Source organism: Cuculus canorus, chromosome 5, assembly GCF_017976375.1.
Source record: "Cuculus canorus isolate bCucCan1 chromosome 5, bCucCan1.pri, whole genome shotgun sequence".
Taxonomy (NCBI): Eukaryota; Metazoa; Chordata; class Aves; order Cuculiformes; family Cuculidae; genus Cuculus; species Cuculus canorus.
Window position 1 is genome coordinate 6,360,026 of NC_071405.1, and position 16,607 is coordinate 6,376,632.

Genomic DNA, 16,607 nt, shown 5'->3' on the forward strand with positions numbered 1-16,607 from the left:
GTGTTCAAGAACGGGTTGGATGAGGCTTTGAGCAGCCTGATCCAGTGGGAGGTGTCCCTGCCCATGGCAGGGGGGATGGAACTGGATGGGCTTTAAGGTCCCTTCCAACCCAAACTATTCTATTGTTCTGTGATCACTGGAGAAGACCGCTGGAGGATACTGAGGGAAATGCAGGAAGGGATCCCTGGAGGGCATACCTGGAGGGGACCATACCAGGTGATACCCGGAGGGAATCTCTGGATGAGACTGCTGAGGGGATTCACTGAAAGGGATTGCTGGAGGGCTGTTTGAGGGGGTCACTGGATGGGATCTCTCTCGGCCAGCCTGGTGAGCAGCACCCCAGCTGAGAGGCTCGGGGTCTCTGCTGTGCCCCCATCCCGCACAGTGGACACCCCTCCACGGCCCCACCCCGCCCATCTAGGCCCCGCCCCCTCCGGGACCCAGCCCCGCCTTCGCAGGCCTTGGTCACGCCCACTTCGACCCCGCCCTCCAGCCGGCCACGCCCTCACTCACCCTGGCCACGCCCCTTCAGCACAAGCCCCTCCTTGCGCACCTTGACCACGCCGACTTTATCACTGCCGGATACGCCCCCATGTACTTTGGCCACGCCCCTCCCATTTTGGTCACGCCCCCACACTCGTTGGTCACGCCCCCTCCGAGCTCCACCCCACTTGCATTGGCCACGCCTCTTCACCTTGGCCACGCCCCTGCTCTCAGTACTGTCCTGCTCGCCTTGGCCACGCCCCCACATATTCGCCCCCCCATACACATTCATCACGCCCCCACACTTTGGCCACGCCCCCTCACCGTCGACCACGCCCCCATACATTGACCACGCCCCTTCGTTCACCGTCTCTCTCGGTCACGCCCCCCTCACCTTGGCCACGCCCCCCCCCCGCTCCCCACCCCGCACACCTCGGCCCGTGCGCTGACCCGCCTGAGCGGCTGCTCCCGGGCCCCGGACGGGCGGTAAGGCTGTTTCCCCGCGGGTGGCGGCGCCCCGAGCTGCCCTAACGACCCGCGTCCACCTCCCTGCCCTCCCCCGCCTCCATCCCGCTGCGAGGCGAGGTCTCCGCCGGGCGAGGTCGGGGCTCACCCCGCCGTGTCCTCTGGGCGGTCCTGTGCCACCTGCGAGCTGAACCTGGGGAGAAACAGCCCGTGACCCGTCCCGGCTGCCGAGCGCCGTGGTGTCAGGAATGGTTTCGGTGTAGCTTCTCACCCCACCGCCCCCCGACCCGGTTGCCAGACGGGAAAACGCTGGAGGAGATGCGATTGGTGAAAAATGATAAAGGCAGCATCGCCTCTATCGTTCACAGACGGGAAAACGAACTTAGTCTTTCTTTAAGATCCCTTCCAAACTAAACTATTCCCTGTGGGACGTGTCCCTGCCCATGGCAGGGGGGGTTGGAACTAGATGATCTTTAAGGTCCCTTCCAACCCAAACTGTTCTATGACACTATGATTCTGTGAGTTAATGATTTGATCTCTCTCAATTTCATAAGCAGTTGGGAGGGTTGTGTTTTTCACAGGATCAAACTGCCGTGTCCCGTGTGGCTGCGAGTCACACTCACCCTTCCCATGAGCTTTTTAGGCAGAGAAAGCCCATGCAGACAAAAAGAGCTCTGTGTGAGTGCACACGAGGTGGATTAAATCAACAATTACAGGAAATATTTAGTAGATGTTGGATATTATCTGTCGTTATTTCTGCTTGTCTCTTGTTTGCTCAGTCAGTGACAATCCCAACAACTTCTGTTCAGTGTTTTCTGGATATTCATAGAATCATAGAATGGTTTGGGTTGGAAGGGACCTTAAAGATCATCCAGTTCCAACGCCCCTGCAATGGCAGAGACACCTCCCACTAGAACAGGCTGCCCTGTTCACTAATTTCATGCTTCTTTGTGGGGCAGGCACATAGTTAAGTGTAAGTTTTAAACATTTTTGCCTGTGGCAATTTTCAGTTGTATGGTACTAGAATGTGTTTATTTTACCCTGAATGTTCTTTCCCCTACCTTATCAGCTATCATTCTTGATTCCTACGCAGCCCTTATCACAGAAGTATTTATTTATAATTCTTTCTTTGCAGGCTGATGTCCTACACAGAAGTGAGGCTGATTAACGCACACATGCGAATTGCTGGAGGAGAGGCTGAAGGACACCTTGTTCTGATTTATCAGCGTTGTTATTCTTCAGGTGAGATGAAGAATTTGATTCTGTTTAGGAAATACTTCGTTTTTCTAATGCAACTGAACTTCAGTCCACCTTTTTTTGCAGTACAGATTTCAACAAATGAATTTTCTGTAAACCAAGATGCAGAGCCTTTCACTGGTAGAAAGTCTCAGTAATCCAGACTCAACTCGCCTGATGTCTCTAAAAGACCCAGCAGTTGCAGTAGGTGATACGTCTCTCGACGAAAGTGACTGTAACTTGAATGAAAGGACAATTAATGAAAAAAATATTAATCTTGAAGTAATGGAGCAAAGCCTCCCTGTGAACAGCAAAGGGAGAAGTTGTGAAGGGTTTGCTGAGAGCAGTTATAGTACCTCAGAACCCAGCAGTTCCTGGGGTGATTTTGAAGGCTTCAAGGAGCCCTTAGACGAATCGGAGAGATTCAGTCATAATCCTGAAGTTTTGCTGAATTCAACAAAAACTTCTAGAGTTGATACGGACTTGAGCAGAGGATACTGCAGAGCTTCTGCTGGTCGCTTTTGCTCTGAGCCACCTCTACAAAGTGGGATACAGGAGCCTTCGAGCTCTCTCAGTGAGGTATGTGTTGATAGCAAACCAAAGACCATAAATGTTTGTGTTACTGCTTCCTACATCTGAAGATTTGTTTCTGAGTGCCCTCTCTATAGAGGATAACGCTGTACAAGGAGAGACGCTGTCAACCTACTGCACAGCTAACTCAAGTGGAACAAAAGCAGCTTCTTTACAGTGTTTGACAAGCACTTAAGTTATCCTCCTGGAGAACTTTAAAGAATGTAATGTGCTACTTTGCTTCTAGGCACTAGGAGTAAGCAAGCATGTAGAGATGGAAAACCTAGCCCTGAAACGTGTACAATTTCAAAGATAAGCAGGAATGAGTACAGGAAACAAAAAATCAGGAAGGTGGGTAACAAAACTGGAGTTGACAAAAGTTCTGTGAGCTACCTGTAACCTTATTGAAATAAACCAACACAAAATTGAGTTAGTAATTGGGGAAAAAAGGTGTTATTTGAGATACTGCCTAAATAATCCAGCAGCCTTTCTGCCTACTGCAGGGGGTTTGTAACTAGATGATCTTTAAGGTACATTCCAACCCAAACTGTTCTATGGTTCTATTATTTTAGACTGATTTGGGGTGGAAGTTAATGACAAACAAAAATTAATAGAAATAATTTAATATCATTCACTTTCTAAAATAGGATGTTACAGTCTAACACAATGTTAGAAGTAATAATCTGAATAAATAATATAATGTGTCGTTATCAGAACGAAAGAGGTTCAGGGTTATACCTCACTGTACTTAGTGTTTCCATGTTTACCAAACATGTATCACCAAAGTGAGCAAAACAGAAGAAAAATAAGAACATACAAATACAAAACAAACCACTCTCATTCTTGCTACTTTTATCCTATGTTAAGCATTGAAAAAAAAGAGCAATGAAATTCCTCAGAGTTAATCGGTAGCAGTAATAGCTTACTGCTTGTAGTCTGTCAGAGAGGTTTGTGTATGCATAACAAACTGAAGGTTTTCAGGAGACAGGCTTGCTTGCTGTTGCATGGGAACTTCATCTGTTGCCAAGGTGGTGCTAGGGAAAGCACAAAGGTGCATGGCGTGAAGCTCTCCAGCACTGATGGAGTGGAGATCACAAGTCACCTGGTTATTGGTATGCATAAATTTACATTGTTTATAATGCTGGAAGCTGGGGACCAGAAGTCTTATGTTAAAGAAATAGAGTATGTAATGACTGGAGCTGAAATAGAATATAGCAGGTTGTTTGATTTCTTTCCAAAAGCAGTAGATCTTAACCTTATTGAAAACTTCGCTTTATTTTTTTGCATTTAGTAAAGGCAAAAAGACATGTCCAGTATGAGCTGGATTTTAACTCTGCCTAGAGTTACAAGTTGTCTTTTCTTGTCTCAGGGTAGAGAGACGGCTGCAGAGCTGCTTGAGATTTCTTTGGGTGTAGAATATTCATGTAGCACATCCTTCATCCCTGTGCATTTTGTATTGTTTTTTTGAGATCGTAACCTCTTTCAATAGAAAAAAAGTCTGGGCAGGTTGGAAGGGACCTGGAGTGTCTGACATCAGAGGTCTGAGCATCAGCATCAAAAACTTCAGTTAATTAAACAATGTCAGTCCAGAGAAGAATCACATATTTTAAGATGAAAACAATCACTGTTTTCCTTGCAGTAGCTGGATACTTTGCCTACATGGTTGAATTAGGGATTTTTCATGTGCTTCTTAAATAGTGATTATTGTGAGAGGGACTGGTGTGCTCGCTTAAGCGTTTTTGATATAATAGGATACAGAGGATTTGTTCCAAAAGCATGGATGTGAAATTTGTACATTCTGATTTTTATAATCAGTTCAAAGCTACACCGTAAATGAAAATACACTCAAATTTTATATTAGAAACAGCTGCTGAAGTAGACAATAGTAAAGATGGTATCAAAAAAAGCTCTTGCACTTTTCCTGTATGCTGGGTTTTTCATCTGGCTTGGCTAAACTGTAAGCCAGTGACTACTACGCGTGTTGGAGCAACACAACAGGTGCTAAGAAGGTGTTACAAAGAAGGCAGGCCTGTGCCTTCCTCGAGTCACACTTCTCTGGCTGTCATTTCCACCCCACCCCAAAGCCAAGAGCAGCTGCCTGACCTTTCCTTAGCTACTATCCCTTTTAAGGCTTAGAACCTTCTTAGAGGGCTTTTTCCTTGACCACGACTGTCTGTTAATGCTTTAGCACATGTGCTTCCACAGAATTCTGCTTCTCAAACATCCTTCTCCTCCATATAGTATCCCTGTTGTAAGCTCAGTCTACTGAAAAAATTTACAAATCAATTTAAAGTATTAGGGCACTTCGAGCAATATTCAAAGAACTTTTCTAGGAGTCTCAGAAAGTCCTAGCAGCTGCCCTTCAGGACAGTTTAGCAAGGCCTGACTTCAGGAAGGAGCAGCATGAGCCGCAAATTCATAGAATCATAGAATAGTTTGGGTTGAAAGGGACCTTAAAGATCATCTGGTTCCAACCCCTCAGCCATGGGCAGGGACACATCCCACTAGCTCAGGTTGCTCAAGGCCCCATCCAACCTGGCCTTGAACACCTCCAGGGATGGGGCAGCTACAACCTCCCTGGGCAAGGGAAATTAAATTCTTTTTCATTAAGGATGCTCAGAAGTACAGAAGCCTTCTACCAGCCCTGTCAAAGTTTGCCCACTCATCCATACTCTCTCAATATTCATTACATTCGTCTGAGTTCAGTATAACAAAACTGGAAATATCTCAATTTATTTCAGCTGTTTGAATTGCTATTAAATGAACCTGCCAAAATATGAAGTATCCATACTTATATTTTTCAGTTTAAATTGTTGGTTATTAGGCGAAGAAAACAAACTCTCTAGTTTTCACACAGCATTGCTGCTCCTGGATCGCAAACCCTCTGCAAGGTGTTGAAGTCAATTAGTTGCTTTCGTTTAGAAAACTGCAGCAATTCCTTCTTTGAAGGAATATAAGGACAAAGTTTCTGGACTAGATTGCATGATAACATCCCTTTAGGACAGGACGTAAATTGTGCACGTTTTAACTTGTATATGTAGTTTTTAGGCTTCAGATAACCCTGTTTTTTCCAGGAGGCCGGTTAGGATCATTCCTGTCACTCTGTTCATTCCTCATCACTGCTAGAGGAGGAACAGTACATATATCTGGCTCTGATTTTTAGCATAGGCTGGAAAAAGTTTGCAAGGTGCAAATGCAAGGACAGAGACATACTGACCCCAGCTTTGATGCAGATTTAAGCAGTGCAAGTACTATGCATTTAGTAATGATGTTACATTTAAGCTGAAAGAGGGTAGATTTAGATTAGGAATTAGGAAGAAATGTTTTACTGCTAGAGTGGTGAGGCACTGGCACAGGTTGCCCAGAGAAGTCGTGGATACCCCATCTCTGGAGGCGTTCAAAACCGGGTTGGATGAAGCTTTAAGCAGCCTGATCTAGTGGAAAGTGTCCCTGCCCATGGCAGGGGATGGAACTGGATGATTTTTAAGGTTCTTTCCAACACAAACCGTTCTATGATTGGGCTGAATTAGGTGTGTTTGAATACTAAGCAAAAGAAGTTTTTGAATTGATATTTACATCTATTTTGACCTGAGCTGAATTAGTTGAGCAGAGGAAGAAGCCTTGATGGCAAACTGGTCTATGATGTAACTGGGAAGCTAGAGACTAATGTTCATCAGAAACTCTCAGACTCTTGCTTCTCCTCCTTTAATTCTAGGTAAATACTCAGAAGTCTGAACTACGGGATCAGTCCCTCTGTGTCATTATTATTAATACAAAATTTAAAACTGGTCAATAATACAGGCTCTGGAAGCATTTTAGTCTTTGGACTAAGTGTTCAAGAACTTTGGGATTGACCTGTGTAACATATGTAACAAAATTCTGTTTTTCTAGGTAAACCACAGCTATGAGGATATTTTCAAGTTGGGCTTTCCAGAAATCTTTGTGTCACAGTCCAGAGAGAGCATAAAAAGCTTAGATCAAGTGCTTAATACGAATAATGAAGATGCTGGGATTCCTGAACTTATGAAGAGTCAAATTTGGTAATGAGTTCAGATCAACAGTTAAAAAAAACCACAAACGTTCCTCGGGAATTACACTGTTTATTTTGTAATATAAAAATCAGTGGCACTTGCAGGTGAACTTATAAGTCATTTAAATCACTGTGCTTTTTCACCGTATAGATCTTAGCAATTTTATATTGTTAAAGGAAATGGATTGTGTTTTAATACTGGAAAACAAGGAAGGGAATATATAAAAATCACAAATTCCTGCCTTGGGTTTTTCTTGCTGTTGGTGTGCCTTCTTATGACTAAGCCTCTGGAATGCCAGAACACCCAACAGGCAGCCTGTTCTTCCTGTTTGCTCTCCTTTCTTTACAACACATCTGACTTATTTCTTTGTCATCCGAGGCAGGAGCGTTGCTGCTGCTTCTACTGCCAACCCACTCACTTTTTTTCCCTCCTCCCCAGTTTTCCCAGGTGGTAACTTCTTCTCATGTTTAACCAGATGTGGTTCAGAATTTGTGGTGCTTCTGGCTTCTTTCCTGGGCTTATGCTAATAGCAGTTTGTATCATTAACTAAACTCTCTCTTAAGACAGCCAGAATCTATTTAGATTTGTTACATGCAGCTTTTGAAGGAGCAGCAGCTTTTGAGTACTGTTGTAGTCATTGAATATTATCATAGTTATTTTTGCGTACGTGCAAAGGCTTTGTACCTAAAAACCTGGGTCAGACCACACTTTGGAAATGTCGTAAGAATCACAGAAATTTAATTAAACATTTAATGTGGGCATCCTTCCAGCGAGTGCCTTGCATATGCGTTATATTTCAATAAGCCTCAAACTCCTGGAGAAATATGATATAAATGTAAAAAAGACCGCAATATTATAGCAGAGTACCAACTACAGACAAAAAAAAGCCCTGATATACAGTGATGAATAACTAAGATCAATGATAACTGCATCCTGTACTAGGGAAAAAGTAACTGGATTTATTTAGGATGAATGCAATATAAGAACCTAAAGTACTGTGTAGAGGGAACTCTGTAATTCTCACTGTTTCAGCCGTGTGTGCCTTTGGGTTCTTTTGTAGCATATAGAGCAGACACAGGTCATCCACCTGAGTGTCAGGCCGCTGCAGTGGAGGAGCATGGCTGATACGAAGGAGAAAGGTTTGAGAGACACGGAATGCAAAGCACAGAATTAATAGGGCTGAGCTCAACCCACATTTCACAGAAGCAATTGAACTGTTTCCGTTAATTGTCAGGCATGCTCATTAGTACATTCGGTTGATAGTTTACATAAATGGGAAATACTTTTAAGATAAGTTGCTTTTTAGATCAACTTAGTACATGACCGTATGTAGTAAAAGTTGCTAAGGTATTCACTGGAAAATTTGTACACCTCTTAACCTCAAATTGTCTTTTCTTTCCTAGTGTTGATTCTGGAAACATATGGAAAATACTTAGAGACACTGATAATACCCCCAGCTTAAGACACCCCTGGAGTAAATCTCATTGCCAAGAAAACCTCTTGAGTGTTCTCGGAGTAGGTGCAAATCAGAAGGTAATTGAACAACAGTTTGTTAGTATGCCAGCGTAAATGCTTGGTTATCAAACTGATTTTTCGTTAAGCTGTACATGCAGATGCGCGAGGAACTAGATCTGGGTGAGTCGTAAGTTCTTTTTTTAAAGAGAGCCTTTTAAAATGATGGTCTAGTGTTTTCTCATCATTATGTGTAAATAACCGCGAAATTGTGCAGGATCACATTTTGATCGTTGTTACATTGAACTCCATTATGCGATGTCCTGTTGCATTAGGTGGTACGTTGAGGTATCAATCTAAAATTAGCTTTCAGATGTGTGTGCAGTAAGATAGTTTTCTATCTTGCTCAGAGTCTGAGAAAATTCTTAGCCTCTAATACCTTTCCGTTAAGTGAAAATCAGATTTGAATCAGGGAGGCTGTCGGAAGTAATTACTGGATGTTTTTACTGCATATGAACTGCAAGTGTGTTCTACTTTCCTTTTCCTAAAACTATTCTATCTGTGTATGCAAAGCTTGAGGGAGAGGAATATGTTTTAAATTGAATTGAGATGAAACCACAGTACTGATCTCAAGAAGAAACGTCTCTGTTTAAACTCTTGTTTTGAGAAGATAAAGGTATCAGGGATGGCTTAGTATTCAACCTGGTTATTTAGTTGGGATGAATTAGTCACATGTGGTTTTCAGAAGTAACTGTTTAAATTGATATTTTGATTGCTGAAGCATGGAAGGTACTGTGTTCAGTTTTGATTTTATGGATGTTCGACCTTTCATGCAAGTTATATATGAACTGAACAATAGTGCTGAAGGTATAGGACTTATTCTGCACTTGAAAGTCACTTTTATAACTTACCAGGAGAGAACTGGAGGCATTCTCAAGCTTAGATAAACTCCTCTTATGTTCCTTTTTTGTGCATAGATACACTTGCATTAAATCAATGCCTAGGCAGCCTAAACTTATGTCATTCCTTCTTCTTTGTACTGGAAAACTGTATGGCTTTTAACAGTACTGATGAAGGTGTATTTCTCGGCTATTTTCTGTGTAGGTTAAGGTTCATTTTCTTTGGAAATGGCTTTTTAATTAATTTATTTTAAGTCACAATTAGATTCATGTGTGTAGAACTTGTTTTGGCATAAAATTGTTTTAACACAAGAGGGGCACATACAGCTTCGGGAAGCAAAGTTTAGTTGTTATTGTTAGCTGAAGGAAACTTCTCTCTTTACATTATATACTTTGAGATCAGATAGAAATTTGTGAAGAAAATGTAAATTATGTTTTATTAGGACTTTGCAGGGAGCCAGGATGAAATTTTTGAGGAATCAAATGTTAAAGAACATGAAGACTTCAGGTTTGATGGATTTGATGTTAAAGATTGCAAAGCAGTGATCCAGACCAAGGTAAGAATTGCTCTGAAAGTAAGTACTACAGAGAACCACAGAGTGTATTTCACATGTTCCCCTGTCCTATAAACATATATCCTAATGTAGCCATATACCCTATCCCTTCTAGCATATATCCTAATGTAGTTGTCTCGTCCCAATATAATTATTTGGATGTGGAGTTGTTTTTTTCCTCTTTGAAGCCCATCTGACAGTTTTATAAAAGATACAATATAATGTACCAAACACAAAGCATTATAACTTAGGGGATACTGAAATATAAGGTTATTCATTGCATAAGCTGGATTTTAGCCCAAATTACTTATTGGTTGACAGACACCAGTGATATATTAAAACCTAGTCTGGATGCTCTGATGACAAAGGAAAATAAGCATATCTGTAGAAGGATGAACATGTTGATCACTGAGAATGCTCGCTCTTAAATTTTATGGCAAGGGAGACATTAGAAGCAAAGCTGGTAGAGAAGTTGTATTCAAACTTGTATTTCAGATATTCAGAATGACTCAGATTTGGTTTGTTCACTTGAGAACAAAACAAGAGCTACTGAGCTACTTAAGGAGGAAGGCAGAACTGATGTTTTGATTACCCTTAAGGATTTGAGAATATTACTATTTTTAAGCTGTGTTAAAATAGAGAAATGAAATTGAAGTACTTTGGTGGTGGTGCATTTATGTCTTTGGTCAAACCTTCCTTAATCAGCTCTGTTGTTTTTTTGCTAATGTAATGCAAGTTGGAGGGAAAAGTTTGTCATTCCCCATTGCTTTAAAAAAAAAATAAATAAACTATCAGTCACGTTCTGTTTTTAACAAAGTATTTTGGGTGAAGATTCTTAACACAAGGTCCTTTCCTAGCGGAGAATAAACTTGAGCAGCTGTTGTTGCTGTGGAGATGCATTTTTTGAGGCATGCTTTCTTTGCTATGTTTTATTCTGTTTACTGCATTGGACAGTGAGGTTGTGTGCTGCTTTGGGAACCTTGTGCATAAGAGATGTTAGGCTGGAGAATTCAGAAAGGAAACCGAAAGAGACTGTCTAGCTTATTCCTTTGTAATTCCATTCTGCATTCTTCGATGAGTACATGAGCGGCTGACACATACTTGGAAGTGTGTAAAATACAGAGGCAGGATTTAGGTAAAGGAGAAGTGGTTCAAGGTAGATGAAGAAGGAACAAAAGTAAAAAGAATAATGATACAAAGTTAAGGTAAATGGGCAATATTTTTTTGGAGTAGCTTCTGAAGTGAAAGAAAAAGCCCTGCAGCTTGGTGTCTCAATGTAAAGCTCATAGGAAACGTATGTTTGCCATTTCTAACTTATAAGGAAGTTATGTCTCATATAGTGGGATGTTCTCTGCTTATCCTCCTAGTTGTGTCGTTTTTTTCTTATGCTAGTTTTATTTTTATGAACTCTGTGTAAAAATTAGATTGAAATATGCCATGTAACTAACCTGCTGTAGGATGGAAAAAATTAACTTAGCTTTTCTTTTTCACTCAGCTCTCTGTATCATCGGATTCCAGACATGGTCATCTTTTCACCCGTAACCTCTTTTTTAAAACCACATCTTCAAATGGAAACATGCAATGTATAACAGCTCCAAGGAAGAAGCATATTTTTGCTAAACACAATCTAAAAATGAAGTTTTTCAGTAGTGATGTTTGTTGAACAAATTGCGTTTTCTAATCTTTTTTTTTTCTTTTTGAGACAAATGCAGTTTACCTTCATTTTGTTACCGACTTGGTACTATAGACTACATATGTTCTTTAGGGAAGTTACGTATTACTACATATGAAGTACCTAAAGCCACATTATTAGAAGGCATTTATCCTGTTTAGTTGTGAAGTTAAAGGGGTAATTTCATCCTGCTGAGTTCTGCTGCACTCACATCTCTTGCAGTAAATCTAGCTGCAGCCACATGTGACATATTCTGGTAGACCACTCTCCTGAACTACTGACCTTTCAGGCCTTAATGCCTCTTCAATCAAAAACCTCGTTTCCCTGCCAAAATCTGTGTTGTGAAGTGTGCCTTGTCACCGTCTTCCCTCGTGTTTGATCCAGTTTGGATCAGCTGAGATCTGTCACTTGGCCACTGCTGAACATCATGAGTGGAGCCTTTTATCTCTGGTGGCTTCCACTGGGGTTTAGGAGAATAAAAGCAGTTGAGATCCCATCTGATAAAGTCTGCTGTGGTAATATGGAGAGGGTCAGTGAAACATTTTGTTCTGGTGTTGGTTTTTCACTGAAATAAATCACTTTGTTGGAGCCGATTGTCATACAACTTTGTGGATTCATTCAGCCACCAAACACTCCAGCCATAACCACACTCGTTAGAGCTTAACAGCAGTGTAGCTCAGGAATTGTGCTGCACAATGCTGTAAATTTCTGCTCTTTTAAAATTTTATAGTAACTATCAATTCTATTGCCCATCTTCATGGATGCTTGAGTGCCAGAAAAGATGCACTTCACTATCATTCCTATAAGCCATGGTGCTTCATTGCCAGCTGTAGCAGATTTATTTATTTATTCATAGGTGGTAACTTTTAAGCAAGTACTAATCTATTTACTGCTTCGGCCGTTCTGAATACAATAATTTTATATGGCTTTTTATTTTAAAGGGCTGCTAAGCACTGCAACTGACATTTTATGTGTTAAAAGCAGGGAACAAACTTGGATATTCCCAAACTAAGTCAGTTTGGTTTATGTGGCTGTTCTGTCCTTAGAATTAAGCATATTATAGAGCACTGGCACATTCCAGCACTTAGAGCCATAGAATAGTTCGGGTTGGAAGGGACCTTAGAGCCCATCCAGTTCCAACCCCTCTACCATGGGCAAGGACACCTGGATCAAGTTGCTCAAAGCCCCATCCAGCCTGGCCTTGAACACCTCCAGGGATGGGGCATCCAGGACTTCTCTGGGCAACCTGTGCCAGGGCCTCACTGCCCTCACAGGAAAAAATGTCTTTGTAATATCTAATCTGAATCTCCCCTCTTTCAGCTTAAAACCATTCCCCTTCATCCTATCCCTGCACTCCCTGGTAAACAGTCCCTCTCCAGCTTTCCTGTAGCCCCATGAAGTACCGGAAGGCTGCTGTAAGGTCTTCCCAGAGCCTTCTCTTCTCCAGGCTGAACAACCCCAACTCTCTCAGCCTGTCTTCATATGGGAGGTGCTCCAGCCCTCAGATCATCTTCATGGCCCTCCTTAACCTAGGAAGCTGTTCAGCAGTGAAATTACAATTGTTATAGTAACTTATAACTTTAGTAATGTTTATGATGCCTCAGTGCTATTAGCACAGGATGGACCGTGTATTGGTTATTCGAGTAAATGGCAACAGGCATTTGGAAAAGTGCTATTTTAATGTGGCTCAGCAGCTTCACTGCCCAAGGGGGAGTTCTCCAATGCCAGGCTGGAGATAAACGCAGGGTTAACATTTTCACTTAAAACTGGATTTGAATTAATTTTCAGTTTCCCTTGTAGTTTTTTTTAGAGCACTTATACATATTAAATATGTTGTAGTCATAAACTCACAAAATAGTAAATTGCCAATAAATGATGGATAGTTCAGGTCAAAGTCAATTATAACGATAAAATCCCATACCTGTGCTTTTAGACAAGCAGAGATCCGCAAAGGGCCTTAGGGGAACAAGTTGCAGCATGTACAGCACTGGCTGGTGCACCAGATCCCAGAGGCACTCTTTTCTTCTGGGCTTGCCAGTGTGCCTTTGCTTTCACCAACATCAGCTGAACATATCGAAGACTGGTTTGCAGTTACCCCAGGGGAAGGGTGAATATATCTTCTTTCCCTCACAGCAGCAGCTCTTTCAGCCCTGTCCAAGTACAGACTGGGGAGGTGAAATTTCGTAGTCATTAGGTTGGAAAAGACCTTTGAGATCATTGAGTCCAACCATACCTGTCCACTACTAAATCATGTCCCCAAGCACCTCATCCACCCACCTTTTAAATACCTTCAGGGATGATGACTCAATCACCTCCCTGGGCAGCCTGTTCAAGGGTCAGATGGCCCTTTCTTTGAAGAAACCCTTCCTAATGTCCAATCAAAACCTGACACAGCTTAAGGCCATTCCCTCTCGCTCTATCACTTGTTACTTGAGAGAAGAGACCAACACCCACCTCACTACAACCTCCTTTCAGGTATTAACAATACACAATAAGGTGGAAGGAACAATAAGGTCTGTGCTCAGCCTCCTCCAGGCTAAACAGTTCCCTCAGCTGCTCCTTGTAGGACTTGTTCTCCAGCCCCTCCACCAGCCCTTTATGATTCAGCAGGGAAAAAACTACTGGTGTTCAATGGTGATGGGTATTTTGTTTCAGAACTCGTTGGACAGATGATATGAGCTGTCTGAGCCCTTACTGCCTGTAAACACGGGCTGCGCAAGACAGCAGCGAGACCGGCAATTCCTGCCAACAAGTTCCTTCCTTTGGAAAAAAATCAAAAAGAGAAAAAGGAAAGAAAAAAAAGAAAAAAGAAAGGAAAAAAAAAAAAAAAAGGCAGCAGATCTGAAACTACAAAGTAATTCAATTCAGGTTCAAAGTTGTGGAGTCCTGGCAGCCTTCCAGCACTCATCAGAATTTGGGCACAATGCACGTATTTGGGACGCATTTGCAAAGAGAAAATGGTTCTCCTTTCTCTGCAGCAGCAAGAGAGCATGCTCGAGGAGACAAACCAAGTTTTAGCGGAATACATTTTCAGGCATACTGCGTAGTAGAGAGTAGCTTTGCCTTTTGTAGTGATCCTGAGAAACGAGGGGTGCCGGAAACCCTTCTGATGTGTTTTACGCAAATACTGACTATTCATTTCCTTTAGTCATTTCCTTGTTCCTGCCCTCCCCGGCACTCAGCCAGGTGCACCCACGCTCCGAGTGCGTGGCGCTGCCGAGGCGGAGCAGGTGGTTGCGCTTCGAAAACGGCACACCAAGGAAAGAAAACGTTGTATCTTGGTACAGTTGAAGCTATGGATTTCATAGTTTTTAATCAGAGTTGTGAGCTCTCAGCTGTAAAATACTGAGTTTTGATGAACTAAGCGTGTTACTGTACTCTGTGTTTGCAGAAAGCAAACACCACGGGTTTTGACATTTGCTTAGGATTTGGAAAAGGTGAAAACTAAAGCAAGGCAAGAGTTTCAGACAGCAGAGCTAGACAGAAATGCCTTCTTCTTCCACTGTGATCAGTGGGGAAACATACCCATAGACAAAGTTTTCAAGAATTCACACCAGGAATGTAATTACTGAAACGTTCTCTTTGTCGAGGGAACACCGTAAATAGTTTTGCAGGGAAAGAACAACTGCATTGTGAAGGGCTGGAAACATTTCAGCGTACATTCTGTTCGAAGCTACGATGGGAGTAAAATTTTAGGCAATCTATTTCAACAAACAATTGTTAAAATTGAACAGAGTAGGAAGGCAAAGTTTTGTTTCAGAAGAAACAAATTCCTAGTGTTTGTGGACTTACTTTTAAAAGTCCAAATCACATGTAGTATTTGGTTAAAAACAACAATAAAAGAGGCATTCCAGACCCTAGGCTGATTTCCACGGACACCAGAACCCACCGCTGGCTGGACATGGGCAGAAGACTTGGAGTAAAAAGCAAACGAAACATCTTGTGAAAGCCTGAAAGTTTTTTTTTTAAAGTGCAGGGTCATCACAGAATTTAAAAGCACTCTCATTTTTTAATAGTGATGATCAGTTTCAATAGTCCTCCCATTAAAAAATGGAGTATTCCTACTCCAGGTCAGATAGCAGAGCGAATTTGGCTAAAAATGAGCTGCATTCAAATTAATTGTTAAACATCTAAACTTCATGGTGGGTCTGGGTTTAACCTGACAGATCCATTCTGGAGGAAGATTCAAAGAAAACAAAACCAAACAACCCAGCTGCGACAGGCCTGCTGCAGACATACTTAACAGAAGTTCTCCCTTCTACTGAAATCTGGTTGAGAACCTCAGAAATCATCATCCCACAGCACAGGCTGAATGCCAAAGTCCAGTTTAGCACTCTGCTGGAATAAACAGGACCCAATGAGGGAAAAATGTATGGAATGAAGTTGCAACATTTTTAATTTGTGGGTTTTTTTTCATTTTTCAATCAAGGCACAATGCCTGTGAATGCCCAGCAAATACGTACGTGCCAAAAATCCTCCAGCTTCCTTGAACATCTGCTTTAACAATACACATTTTTATAGACACACTTTGGCATATTAGTAGCTTAACTCTTCACTTCTAATATTTGCATTTTATAGCTCAAAATTAGGTTTGTAACTGGTTAGAACTCACCTTCCTCATAGAACTATTGGATAGGTTATTTTCTTTTGCGTATTTTACGCTTGCTTGAGCTGAACAGTTAGTTGTTTTAAGTCTCATCTTCAGTGTACAGTAGAGCGAGCGAGACGGAGTGCTCTGGGTAGTACCTGCACCTCCTCTCCCGGCCCTGCTTTGAACCAGCGCCGCACTGCACTGAGCTGTGCTGCTCAGCACGTTTCAGTTCACATCTTTCGGTGTGGCTAAAATTGATGGAGGTATATGAAACCCAACCTCACCTTTAAATTAATCTCAGTATGACCCGAAAGTAATACTTAAAAAATATCTTCTGAAAAGTCTAAACTGCAGCGTTCCTTCATAGGGCAGCATTTTCTATTGCCGAATGTCAAGACACATCAGGACAAATGCAGGTCTGTCCCGCCAGCATCAGTATGCCCTGCTCAGTAGTGCAGTCACAGGGTTCACCTCATGACAGTGGCTACCTCACTGCCACGACAGGAAGGGCATGGAAACCTTTAAACCTGAACTCATGGGTGTAATTTGTATTAGCACAGAGTAGCAAACAACTCTCCGCTAGCACTGACTGGCATTGTTGTCCCACAATGACAAGCGCGCAAGTCTGAGGCGTCAACGGCACGTACACCCAGG

General features: G+C 42.1%; 1 protein-coding gene across 1 annotated transcript; it reads left to right on the plus strand.

Moving 5' to 3' along the window:
- Positions 1 to 947: 947 nt before the first annotated feature.
- Positions 948 to 12,008, plus strand: CLBA1 (clathrin binding box of aftiphilin containing 1). The gene is given in 8 exon segments (XM_054068900.1): positions 948 to 969; positions 2,084 to 2,190; positions 2,272 to 2,300; positions 2,302 to 2,763; positions 6,646 to 6,794; positions 8,189 to 8,318; positions 9,580 to 9,693; positions 11,186 to 12,008. Coding segments are annotated over 7 exon segments (1,155 nt in total). The 5' UTR covers positions 948 to 969; positions 2,084 to 2,087; the 3' UTR covers positions 11,354 to 12,008.
- Positions 12,009 to 16,607: the final 4,599 nt, after the last annotated feature.